The 13,753-nt window shown below is 39.6% G+C and overlaps 1 protein-coding gene across 1 annotated transcript in view; it reads right to left on the bottom strand.

Moving 5' to 3' along the window:
* Positions 1-38: 38 nt before the first annotated feature.
* Positions 39-13,753, bottom strand: part of LOC109860643 — a 74,745-nt gene continuing 61,030 nt past the window's right edge. Inside the window, exons 3-4 of the mRNA XM_020439877.1 lie at positions 7,017-7,074; positions 39-5,816 (exon numbers count right to left, since the gene is read on the bottom strand). Of these exons, the coding sequence (XP_020295466.1) occupies positions 5,677-5,816; positions 7,017-7,074 (198 nt within the window). The 3' untranslated portion in view covers positions 39-5,676. The remainder of the gene's footprint in view (positions 5,817-7,016; positions 7,075-13,753) is intronic.

Raw genomic sequence — 13,753 nt, 5'->3', positions numbered from 1 at the left:
ATATATATGTATATATATATATATATATGTATATATGTATATATATATATATATAGTAAAATCCTTAAGTGCTAAGAAATCAACTATGAATCATTTACGATGTGAACATTCGAAAGATTTCTGTGCGTCCTGTCAGCGCGTCTGTGTATAATTTGTTTTTTTTTTTATTTTTTTATTTATTATTTTTATTTAGTGTGAGAAACGTGTACGTTAACTTCTACAAATTTTCAGAGCGAAATGTGATTCGAGAGAGAGGATTTATTTCTCTGACGAAATGCTTTTGAAGAGTAATTTTGTATGTTTTTTCACTGAGACATTTATCAAAATATCTTTGTCGAGAGAGACGTTTACCATTTAACTTATCATAATCGGTCAAACAACAATTAACAAAATATTACCACGTATCGTTTGATTCCAATAAAATTACAATATACATTAATTAATAAAATTACAATTACGAGCTTTAAGGGTAGAAGTCGCAAGAACAATGAGTTAAGAGATTAATGAGTCAAGTAATTGTCAAACCGCAAGTGATAGTGATCAATTTATAAGGAAAGGGGAAAGGGGAAAGGGGAAAATGCGTTGATGCATCTTAGTTTATAAAAGTATACGACGAGGCTTAAGCAAGACGTATCGGCGACGAATAAATCCCCCGATCGGCAGCTGAATGAATTGGATCAAGTGACCTGAAGTCTCTCGATATAATCCAGCCACCAACCGTCGATGCAATCTCCGCGGTAGCGCCTAATCGCGCGTGCGGCTCGTGCGATTTTGCGATCGGGGTATTAATCGTCGCGGGAGAGGAGACGATTATATCGATCCTGCGCTAATTATACTAAGTCGATGCGAGCTGGCGCTCCCGCTCCGTCAATCATTAATTCCGGGCCGCAACCGCCACAACGGCTACTATACCTCGACGCACACATCTCTCTCTTTTTCCAACAATAACAATCGACGGTTTTGATCGCCCGACGCGACGTCCGATAGATAGATTAGCTTTAACGTTATCCTATATATATATATATATATATATAAATTCGTGCTAACGTTAGATAAATCGTCTGCCTCTACGTTGCGAGATAGGTAGTTCGTTTCCTGAGCAACGAGAAAGTCCGGAAGACGTACGAAAGACGAGAAGACTGAGACGGCGTTTTAGGACGACGGTATATAATTGAACGATTCGCGCAAACAACGAATAAGAATATTCATTATTCGTTTTTAATTATGTGCGAATAAAAATATTTAGTATTCGTTTGCGACGAACAATGATTATTCATCATCAGTCATTACTCATTTTTGATCGCGAAGTGGTTTTTAATTATTCGGATATTTCGGAATGCACACTTATACACGTGTATATGTGTGTTTGGCGACCGTCTCTATATCGGAGATGTCTTTGCGATGTCTTTCGCATGTTCGTGTTGTCAGGCTTGCGCTGTTCATCTATAAACGTTTTTTTTTTCTTTCTGCGAACAGACAACGGATTATCTTCTAACCGCGCTCTGCTCTTACTCGCTAAGATGAATTCTTTTTCTAAAATTGTTTAGGAATTGTTTTTATTTTTATTTTTTTAAGTCTCTCTCACCTACCCCTGCTCGTGATTTCAATATATGTATTGGATGTATGTAATTAATTAATGCAGTAGGAACCGGACAAAGTTCCTTTCTTGGTTATTTCTAGCGAGCAAAACGGAATAATTAAATTTGCACATAACGTTTAGAATAAAAAAAAGAAATGTTAATCGTGTATCACCAGCCGCGAGAGAATGAAGTTATACTTTCGCGTAAATTATTGCGTTTCATATCTTTCACAGACGTTTTTGATAAAAATTTATTTGAAATTAGATGTAGAAAAAAGTGTTTTTGTTATTCTATCCGATAGTAAAAGTTAGATAATTACTTTTGTCGAAACCTCAAAGATGCAACAAAGACACGTCATTGTCATCTTTCGCGTCACCCGGTGTAAACACATAGATATATATTTTATCTCTCTCGCTCGTTTCTTTTTTACGCAGTTTAATTACAATTTATAAGGCTACTTATAAAGCGGTTTACATAATTAGTCGACTCGACTCCTCTGGTTTCGCATTTGCCTAATCGATTGTAAACTACCATATATGTAATGTATGTACTCGGTGTGATGCACAGTAGTTCAATAGTAATTTGTATAATTTATGGTAGCAATAGTAGTAATAGTAATTAGTAATAATAATAGTAATAATAACATCATTATATTATTATCCTCACTGTTCCTCTGTTAAACGTTATCTGTATGTAGATTTTTTTTTTTACCACGTTATATTTGCTTATTCAATCCTCTTCTGTTCTTCCGTCATTTTTTTTTTGTTTCGCTTTCTTTTCCGTATTTTTGTGTGTGTCTTACGGCTACGAGGTGTCGTGCGACAGAAGCAACATCCCTCTGTTCGCTGTTGTTGCTGCCGCCGATTCAGCTCCCGCGCGATATAACTCGGTCTTTTAGTAAACGCGTGTCATTGACAACGAGTATGGTCCAATGTATTGATAACCGGCTTTTGCGCGGAGAACATCGTCGTGGTTTTCCTTCCGCTCCGAGCCGTCGAGCTGTCGATGCTCCTTCGCTCGTAGCGAATCGCGGCTGCGCGTTGTGTTGTGAAGAACATTATCCGTCTAAAGTGGCCCAAAAGAAACACGGGATATGTCAGGACATCCTATTGCCATTTATGTTACGTACTCCACTCGAACCATTGATTAGGATCTTTTTAACACGCGCGATACTCCCGTCATGAAAGAAACGAAATATCGGGAAATATAGTCGTTTGTTATAGAGATATTTATGTATCTACATATATATATGTACAAGGAGAAAGAGAGAATTAACTTTTAAAATACTTGTTTTCTCGAAAGAAAATTGAACCGGAGTTCTCAAATGCATTTTCTCGGTAGATAATGCATCCAATTTCAGATTCAACGGTATGAATAATTTATTTTTCGCATTTTTAGACTCGGAGGGGGAGCATTTCTTCCCTTATACGTCGGGAAATATTTATGTACACTGCAGGAAATGGCAAAACTTGACGGAAGATATACAAGCAAAAACGAGTTTGAATTTCATCTTGTGCCGCATGCTTTCTCTTTTCGATGTGATAAAGCTCATCTTTGAGACAATAATCGGCTTCGCTCGGACGATGCAAAAAACTGGGTCGCAGAAGGTCAAATCCTTTTTCTCGTCGCATCGCTTTTTTTCTCATAATGAAAGATGCGTCGTGTATAAATACACGATACAATCGATAAGCGTCTCAATGTCAAAAGGATCAACAGGGATTCAACAGCTTTAAAAAAGATGCCTATGAAAAAAAAAGCAACGTTCCCGAACAATATTCATCCTGACGCCGCATCTCGAGCATCAATAACTCATTTATAAAGCGCATACACGCCACCGATATTCTTGTAGTCTCATCGGCGTGTCAGTTTTAATAGCGCTCTTCACACTTTGGAAATTTAAAAACACATTAAATATATGCCACACTCTAACGCTGTTATAAACTTTATAGAGACTGTTCAAACAGGGTTGGAAAGACTTTTTCTTCTTTTTTTTTGTTTTGTTTTAGAAATTATTTTGCGTCTATAGTGTTGAAAGCGTTTATCGAACATTTAAATTTGTTTTAAATAGGTCGACTGTTTAATATTCTCTTCGACGTGAGTTTCAGGAAAATTTGAAAGGATCACACTTTAATAGGATAATAATGAAACAATGCGATATTCTTGCATGGCGTGACTTGCAGAAGTGCAGCGCTAATAACGAAAAGTCCGCTGTCAGTGGCGCATCGAAATATTCACGAAAGTCGAGCCAGATCGCGCGACGCGATGCGTTCGAAATATTGATATATCGGCTATCGCGCTCTTCGACCGTCGCTTTTTCGTTCCCGCCGACCTGCCCACCGGCCGCGTCCCGATGTTATTAAACTCACATGTACCGGGGAAAAGCGGGTGGACAGGAAAGGCGGCGGGAGAAGCGTCGATAAAATTCCTGACGAAAAATGGAACGGCGGAACTTTTTGAATAAATTCAATCCGCCGACAAAATGTCGTACTCTCAACGGGAAAAGATCCGAGAAAACAAATCCTAACGCTGAGGGATCGACACGGAGGGTCCTGCGTGTAACTTTCCACTCGGGTGCTGATTTAACAGAATATGCTTTTTTATAACGTAAATATGAGAATTTTTTTCAAAATTCTTGTTCTTAATGTAAATCAATATTGAAAAGATAGAGAATTCAACGATCTGAAATTGTTTCTTCTTTTTTTCAAGAATTCAGACTTTCTAGCGAGATTCCATGAAGAATAAGATTGAATGGATACACCGATGCAATATATCATATCTTATCAAAGAAACATCGTAGAACTTCATTACGATGATTTTCCTTTGACAAGCGAGCGCTAAATACGTCAACTATGTGTGTGTGTGCGTGTGTGGAATTTCAATTCCATAAGAAAGAAATTCGCCAAACGAAGTTTCAATCAAACCAAATCAGAAACTTTTCTATCAAAGCAACCGATCCGAGAAAGTATGCGGAAGCGTGCGAATTTAATAGAGCAAGCGAGGAAGTGAGAAAGAGATAAGTTGGCGCGCGATAACGCAACGGGATTTAACGAGCCGATTCCTCCGCGTCGCTTAACTCGGCCGAGTTTAGCAAGTACGTTTTGTGTTCGCTGAATTGACTCGGTCCTGATTGTATGACGCACGGGATACCGACGCCCCCAAAATAGAAGATGTAAATTTGCTACACGTGGCGTCTTCATTAATGCAAAGACTATTGTTCGAGAATACAATCCTGATTCTCTCTCTCTCTCTCTCTCTCTCTCTCTCTCTCTCTCTCTCTCTCTCTCTCTCTCTCTCTTCGATACAATATTTATTCTTCACGTGTTTGAAATTTTCGATTACTTTGTTTTCACACACACTCTATTCGCAAAACTGAATGTCTGCAATAAAGCTATTTGAAATTGAATCATCTTTTTCCAATAAAACAAAAAAAAAACATCAAATAAACAAAATATTGGAAAACAATGAATACACGCGCGGAGAGAAATGTTTACTATATAATCGAAGTAACTATATGAATAGTAGCTATATCTATGAGATGTTAACTTGCAGAAAACGTTACACTCTCCGGCGCTATAATAATAAAACGAAAATCAATCAACCTGATGATTGACAAAAGCAACAGGTGAACACAGCACATCAACGCGATTTTCCCAGCTTATGGTAGCTGTCAATAGAATTTTTTCAATTATCTCAACAATTAGTGAATGACACACATCGACTTGCGCAATACTCGCTGATTACTACAAACTTCATCGTGATTTTGATTACAAACGCTGGAATTAATCATCGAACGACAATTAACGTCGGAAAAGAGAAAGCACACGTTGATACATATACGGCACGAAAGTGTTTTATACAAATAACGTGGGAGGTTTTTTTAGTCGAACGAAAAAATCGAAGGACCAAATATCGGCAACCATCGACGTATTCGTGTTCTATCCGCTTGTAGGAAATCCCGATCATTCGGCGCAAACGTCTCAAGTGCTACGTTCCCTCTTCCCAAACCCCCTGTGTAAAGTTTTATGATTGAAGGACCTATGCGGCACCGGTGAGACGCTCTTGGCGCGGATCCTCCGTCCTCCTGCTGGACGACGTATTAGCCACGAAGGCCTCGGCACATGATGAGGACCGCCAGCGAGATCGCCAGGATCAGAAACGCGCTGTTCGACGCTGTCAACGACGGGCCGGAATTGCAGCCGTCCTGTTGGCAGCAGTACGTTCTCGTGCTCCAGGCCTCTGTAACAGTCGATTAATTCAACAGCTTAAGTGGCGATCTATCTCTGACGCTCGCAGATTTTTATCACCGAATGTTTTTTTTTTTTTATTTCAATACACAGTGAGAAAGAGAAATGCGATTGTTTTAAATTTTCTAATCCCAAGTTACACAAGTGAAAACTCTCGATGAGACTTCGAGAAATGAGTTTTAATGAGTTAACTTTATTATAAATATCTTGAAAGAAAGAACACGAGAAATGACACGTTTATATTAATAAGGAAAAATTACATGTAAAATCAGAAATTTTCCCGCGGCTAAGAAAATTTAATACAAGGCAAATAAAAGGACGGAGAAAGAAAAACAGCCGAACGTGCCCGGACAAAGATTAATCGCGGCGTTTCCGTTGCGAGATATATGACAAAAAAGTTCGCGAGAAGGATAAGAGGTGGGAAGACAGAGGAGTGATATAGAGGCGCTGTCGAAGGGAATGGCGAAAGAAAATACGAAAGAGACCTGAGGAAAGGAAAAGTATGAGGCCTTCATCCGCAGCGAAACAATAAAACGACGCGACCCGATAACACGCCGCTCGTGGGACCTTTAAGCGACTCGGGTCCTCTCGTATTCCCTTCTCCCCTTCCCATACCGTCGACTGGATAGAGTGGATAGAAAGTGCGGATGCTGGCACACACCATCGGCGCACGAAATTCGAAATCGATGACGTGGCACGATCGATTCTCGCTCGAGAGACAGAAAGAAAAGAGATTCGACCGTGTCTCCCATCGGCACGGGCGTTCGTCGACAGTCGCGCGCGCGTTGTTCCGTTGCCTTTTCAAGATAACAAACGTCGGTCCGAAGCAACCGATAACACGCGGTTTCACAAATTTTTTAGGATCCCATTTGGTCGTCGCTTTATCCCCGGTAAATTTCCGGAAACTGTCTGGCCGTCGAGGCGACCAACCAGACTGCCAAAGGAATTTATTTTTACGGCCGGGCATGGGATTCAGCGTCGCTCCGATACTTAAAAAGTTCGCAAATAAACGATTTCGCGCAAACAGATTGTAACGGATGACAACATTGAAATTCTTCTTCTACACTTTGACATTTTGAAATCGATTACAAAAAAATATAAATTCGACAGAAATTTAAGGACAAAGTGATTCTCGGCTGGTGAGATTTTGCATCGAGAAGGATTCGTTTCGCGGGCGTATATTATTACTCACCTTTTTCCACGCAATGGGACACGCAATCTCGCACTGTCGATCCTTCGCTGACGTATTTCTGCAAAAGAAAAAAGAAAACCCTGTTAAACCGCGCTCATGTATATGATATATAACATTAAAAAAAAAAAAAAAAAAAAAAAAAGAGAACTACATGATCACCGTTGATAACGCACGACCGAAAAATCGGGCGAGTAATGATTAATGGCGGCGTGCCATTTGCGGGCGTTTCTCTCGCGAAAAGCGAGCGGATGTTTTATTCGCGGCGAGGTGTGATACATCTACGCTTTCGCCACGCCATATACGCGTGTCGCTCACACACGGCCAATAAATCCGCGCCAGTTATCGAGTGAGAATTACGAGCCGAGCGTTTCATCCGCCAATATTGTTTTGCGCAATTTCCCCAGTGCGGCCTCTTTCTCTCTCTCTCTCTCTCTCTCTCTCTCTCTCTCTCTCTCTTCCCCTTCTTTTCTTCCCATCCTGTCGCATCGAACCGCGTAAAAAGCGTACGTTTCGAAATTTTTACATGAAGAATGAAATATGGCGTTTGCGTGTCCGAGGAAGCTCATACGTAACGAGAATAAAAACGAACGTGAAGAGAACGGATCGTCGCATGTACGACGTTATAAATGCGCGGGATGTATTGCAATATCCTGAGCTGGTTTTTTTTTCTTTCCTTTTTTTTAAAGTAATATCGGCGGCAACGAGCGGCGAGCGGATTCCTACGAAAATTCCTACGCGTCCCGACTGAGAATTGCTCTGATTTCCGCGCTGTGTGTGTTGATTACACAAGGCGGAATCGCCATAGGACGATCAGGAACGACAAGTACGCGCGTACTGTGATCCTTCAGCAGACCAGTGATTGGTCAAACGCGAAGTCCCTCGAAGTGGGACCACGTCATGGGCTTGAGATCGATACTCGACGATTATAACGCTCCGGGAGAAGGATCGTCGTACATATTAAACTCCGCATCCACCTCTCCTCCCATTCGTTCTCTATCTCTTCCGTCTCCCTTCTGCGCCTGTGTGTGTGTGTGTGTGTGTGTGTATTCGCCTTCCGCCTTTCCGCAGTTATTAAAACCTCCCTTTGCAGATCAAGAATCTCGCCCGATACTCGCGAGAGTATTGAATCCTTCCGGCGTGACCAACTCGCGTGCAAGTGAAAAAAAAAAACACGTTGATTAATATGACGCACATGCTTCTTTCCGATTGGCGCAGTGGCAGTCTCTTTTTTTATTCTTTCGCTTGTTTCTTTTAACTCGAGCGCGTCTGCATCAGAATCGGTCACTATTTTTCGTTTTCGAAATGTAGTCTGCCGCATGTGTGTATGTGTGCGCGCGTGCAGAACGCGCGTTTTTGCGCGGACGTCGCTTGTGACGATATTATAGCTCTGAGAACGTTTATATGTGTGTGAATTAAAAATATTGAAATATATTCACTACAATCGAATAAATCCTGAATTCTCGCAAAACATAGATCCGGAAAATAATAATCCGTTTTTTTTTACATTTAAAAAATTTGCAAAACAGTTTACTCGTGCCACGGTGACTGTTTTTTTAGGAAATATGAGGAATTTGATGTGGTTGTCGATATATATATATATATATATCGCGACGCGACCGCGAACGCCAAGTTATGCGGATGAATATTTTATCCGTCTGAAAAAAAAAAACCTTCGATATCTGACCGCGCATCATTGCGTTCGAAATGTGATGACTATACGCGAGCAAGGTCATAAATCATAATGGCGAAATAATGGGCACGGTTGAACGAACACCGAATTTACATGACAACCGAAACGAGAGAAACCGCGCAAAATAGCGGCGCCGTAATATTAAAATTACGAAACTGTGATTAATCGTGAGGATTTAATTACGGCAATTTTCGAAAACCGATTTGATATCGTTTCACGTAATTGTTTCGCTACGTGGCTGTAAATAAAGCGTATCGCAATCATCGTTGTGTCGATCGATTTTCGTTTCGCGAGTTTCACTCTCCAAAGGTTCAGCATCGATGTTCTGACACTATATTGAAGATTCTCACATAGTCAGCGTATATATATATATATATAGAAGCAATTTAACCATGATGAGCTCGTCTCGCATAAGAAATGCATGTAGTGCCCTACTATTCCCTTGGGGTAGAATTATCTGCCAGCCACTTTATCTGACACGATTCCTTGTCTTCTTCGAAAGATCGTGTAATTAAATAGACCGTATGACTTATCACTTAATCTTATTACGTTATAATTATTATGTGCGTTTTTATTTTATTTTTTATTTGACATGATTCCTTGTCTCCTTCGGAAGATCGTGTAATTAAATAGACCGTATGACTTATCACTTAATCCTATTACGTTATAATTATTATGTGCGTTTTTATCTTATTTTTTAATTATATTATAAAATATAAATTATATTTTTCATACGTATTACACGTACATGTAATATTTTAGAGATTTTTTTTTTATGTATCTATTTATGAAAAATATATGACACATCTTTGATTAATTTAAGATTTAATAATTGACTACATTTGACAGACAGATTAATTAGAACAATAGGTTTTTATTAATTTAAGTTTTGCTTTTCGGTTCTTTTGCTCTTACATCTTTTTAAGTAGAGTTTTCTTTAAATGATTATTTATTCAAGAGCACTTTTTTATAGCTCACCAAGCGAAATTTACGGGACGAGTTCGTGGCGGAAGAATCGTCCCCATTTTTCCTCTCGTGAATATTTAATCCGGAGACACGGGTAGAAAAAAGGTGGAGAAGAGAGAGAGAGAGAGAGAGAGAGAGAGAGAAGTAGCGAAAAAAATGCTAAACGACGGAAGCAGACGGCGTTAAGCCGAGACGAAACGTCGGTCTTTGAGAAAAGAGAGAAAATTTGCGACATATATTCCGAGAAATAGAGCCATTTTCGTCGCTTTTTTTCTACGCAGTTGAGTAGTTTACTGCATATAGGTTGCAGCTTCCTGTGGAAAAATATGTATAACCAGAAATATCTATTGCAATTTCCGGCTCTGAGAATGAAGGGCATCGATTCACAGTTTCATTCACGTTTACAACATAATATACGTATACACATATATTTAAAAAATAATGCAAATCTATAATATATTTTATCATTATTTACTTCAAATTGTCTTTAAAGCGAGCTCTCCAATTACTCAGGATTCAGCTTGCTTTTGTGTCTTTGACTTTACGTCAGAATTATCGCAAGCGAGTCAAGCGCCTTTCATTAAAAAAAAAAAAAAAAGTAGCACTAATTACCGATGTCACAACAAGCGCATCGTAATTGGCATCGAGCAGTTTGAAAAAACTGCTGAATTCTGATAACAAAGTGAACTTGTGGTAGGTGCACGCGGCTGACTCATAACTTTCCATACTCTTCCGAAGAGAAGCTGTTCTCTCGAGCGTTGTCATCGTCAGCCGTGAGTATCGATATCTGAGAGCACCAGCGCCTATCACTGTTCCTTATCGCTTCAACTGCTATTCGCAGCGCTTTAAGTGCTTTTCAGGTGTTCGAAAGACGATCGCGTCCCGCCCACCACCTCGCTCGAAGCCTCGTCGTTTCGAACCGGAAATTGAGAGCCAGAAATCGCGCACGGACTGCGCGTTCTAGAACTAACGGGGAGGATGTAGTTGAAAAGTTCGTGGGAACATCCGGCGCGCGATAGAACAAGAATTGTTTTCTCTCTTATCTCGCACTTACCTCACGAACAGGTTCTCAACGAGATGTGCGCGCGCGCGAGTTACGCTAACGCGCGGCGCACTGATAGAACAGAATGCAATGAAGATGAAAATCGGATTTCTCCAAAGTACTCGACACTTTTACGTCTAAGAAGAGCCGATAAATTGTAGGACAATTTTTAGAGAGTCGAGAGAAGAGAAAAGACGATATTGCATGTTGTGGTGCACATTTTTTATATTGTATTCCGTCTCTTCCGTGAAGAAAAAGAAACTGTTTGCAAAGTATTAAAAGAAGAAAGACGCGCACAAAAATAAAAAAAAAAACTGAAAAATAAAAAAACTTCTTTAGCAAACATAACATTCGTCGCAGTTTCTTGCCAGTTGTGGCGAATCGGAACGCGGAGCGTTATTCGGCATAACTTCGACGAGTTTCACTTATCCAGGAAAGTGGGAAGTAACCGAATAATGGATAAGGCTAACGACACGCGACAAGAGTGCGAACTACTTGGTCGACTTATAGAAGGTGAGTGCGCGAGTGCCGCCGCTAGAAATTTACTTACGCGATAAGACGATAAGTAGCGGCGCATTTGTGTCTTGGATAACGAGCTGAGTGCTCGCTTTCCCGGCGCGAACTTATCGACCTCATCGAAGACGCCCGAGCCGTCATGCATCGGGAGGCCATTATCGTCCGCTATCGTCGCTGTTTAGCAAAATAGCGATGACGGGCCGACGCGGGAACGTTCATTTTCTCTCCGTGGACATAACATAAATTAAATTTACATTATTCATATCGGTGTTTGATTTAGCATTTTAATTGACCCCGCATCGACCCACTTCCTTTAACACGCTAATATTTGCGCGTATTAATAATTCAGTATTTTTTGCTTTTACCGAACACCGACGTTAAAAGCGGCAATTAAGACTGGATTTACACAACGGAATTTCTCAGTATTTTTTATACATATATATACTTTATACGAACTGATTTGAAACGGACCTTCTTGTACTCCCACGTTAGAATTGTGCGCTTTGATTCTCGTCTCGACCTATTTTCGAACACATTCGTTGGAACATTAGACTCGTCTAATGACACGAAGCTGCAACGGCGCGCGATATACGAGTAATATTTACGTTTGTGTGTTGCCACGGATATTGTTCTTTCGTTTTGGGTCAGCGGGATTACCGAGCATTATTCTCAATAATAAATTATATTCACACTAATGTGTTATGATAGTCGGACGGAGAATGATGAGATACGGTCGCAGAAACGGGGCGTTCTTTAAAAAGAGATAGCACCGGAACGATAAAGATAGTTTATCATCCCCCCCCCGTTATTAACATTGTTGTCATCGTTGATGTCGCTACATCAACCGGCAAGTTACGATTTTCGTTGCGATTTGAAACTGTTGCGTACAATCGCGCATCCGGTGTATGAATGCGTATCGCGCGTAAACGCGCACAGAAAAGAAACCTGACGAATCTAACGTATTGCAAAATAAAATATAAACTCAACAACACTTCGATTTGTTTTTTTGTTTATCTGATTGTTCGCGAGTATCGTGTCACTTTTCAAGACAGTAAATATATAACAACAATCGGCTCTGAAATGTCTAAGATCTGATAATAATTAAACGCGAAGGAGCAGAAATCGAGAATATAGAATATATATATATTAACCGGGGTGAAAGATGTAATAGGAGTTTAAGACAGCTTGACAGACGGCTAGACAACGGGAGTTTATGATGTTTAATGCTTAACTAGTTTAGTTGTGCTGAAACGTTGATGTGTGTTGCACAACGCAAACATATATTACAGTAAATTCAACAAATTTCTTGTATTTGTCAGTTACACGAATTAGCATGTCGGGAATAGCGTTAAAAGATAAGCGTGTTAAAAACAAATTTACGTTTTACATTAAATTGAAAGAAATCAACCAAATTGATTGAATATCTGTGACTATTCAGTGACTATTCAACATATACACATATTCGTATCTACATGTACACATATAGAGATATATGCATATACAATCACAAATACAATGTTAAAATTAAACATACATCTTGCGAAATCGCTTCATAGAGATCTCAATATATGAATCATAAAGGAAGAAATCAGAAAAAAAAACTTTGCATTGGAGTACAGAAATCGGATTGAGATGCATCCGAATGCGTACGCTTCCGATCTGATGAAAGATTGTGACACCTCTCGCAGGGTAAAAAGAAAGATACCACAAGATTTGGTTAAGTAACATCAAATATTTATTAATAATTGGAATGTATCACACACCTGGAGCGTATCAGAGAACACATACGCTCTAAAATTTATAATCTCTCAATCGTAAAACAAACTTATTTTTTAAATTAAATACCGTAATATCAATAAACAACATTTTGGTAGAAAAAACTCGATACGTATAATTGATACATGAAAATATTTTTGCACACACGCATGAAAACGTTTTGTTTGTGAGAAAAACAGGTCTCTTTGTCCGAATCTAGGTATTTGTTGTCTTCGGATTTGATAATATAAAGAGAGCGACGGCGGAAACGCGCGATCGTAAAAAGCGTCGGATAAACTCGAAGAAACGCAAACGAGTGCGCTTCGAAAAGAGTCGCGGTTTAAAGGAGAAGCGTTGCCGTTTTATCTGACATGCAAAGAGGAGCAAAAGTGAGGACTTGATCGAATAGAGAGGTGAATATATAGCCGTCTCGGGTAAGTTCGGATTTTCCCTGATGTAGCGTTCCGCTGGCAACACATCTGGCAGCACGTAATGCACTCGTATAATAATAAAAAAAAAAAAGAGATATGCTTGAGCATAGAGTAGCGTACGTCATCAAAAGTTGCAATTTTTTCTCGATATTTTTTCAACGATTAAAACAAACCCGCGCATTCGTTACAATGCAAAATATTACAAGTCGATTATAATTGCAAGCTGCTAATTAGCGATAGCTGCAATGTCTTTTTTTGTTTTTCATTTTGAAGAGAAAAAACATCCGTTTTAATAAAGTAAACACAAAGCCAAAGTAGATCGCGGTTTTACATTTGT

This window comes from Pseudomyrmex gracilis, unplaced genomic scaffold, assembly GCF_002006095.1.
Source record: "Pseudomyrmex gracilis isolate BER0280 unplaced genomic scaffold, ASM200609v1 scaffold_8, whole genome shotgun sequence".
NCBI classification, from domain to species: domain Eukaryota; kingdom Metazoa; phylum Arthropoda; class Insecta; order Hymenoptera; family Formicidae; genus Pseudomyrmex; species Pseudomyrmex gracilis.
The sequence above is the reverse complement of the archived record's forward strand: the minus strand, read 5'-3'. Positions and strand labels throughout refer to the sequence as shown.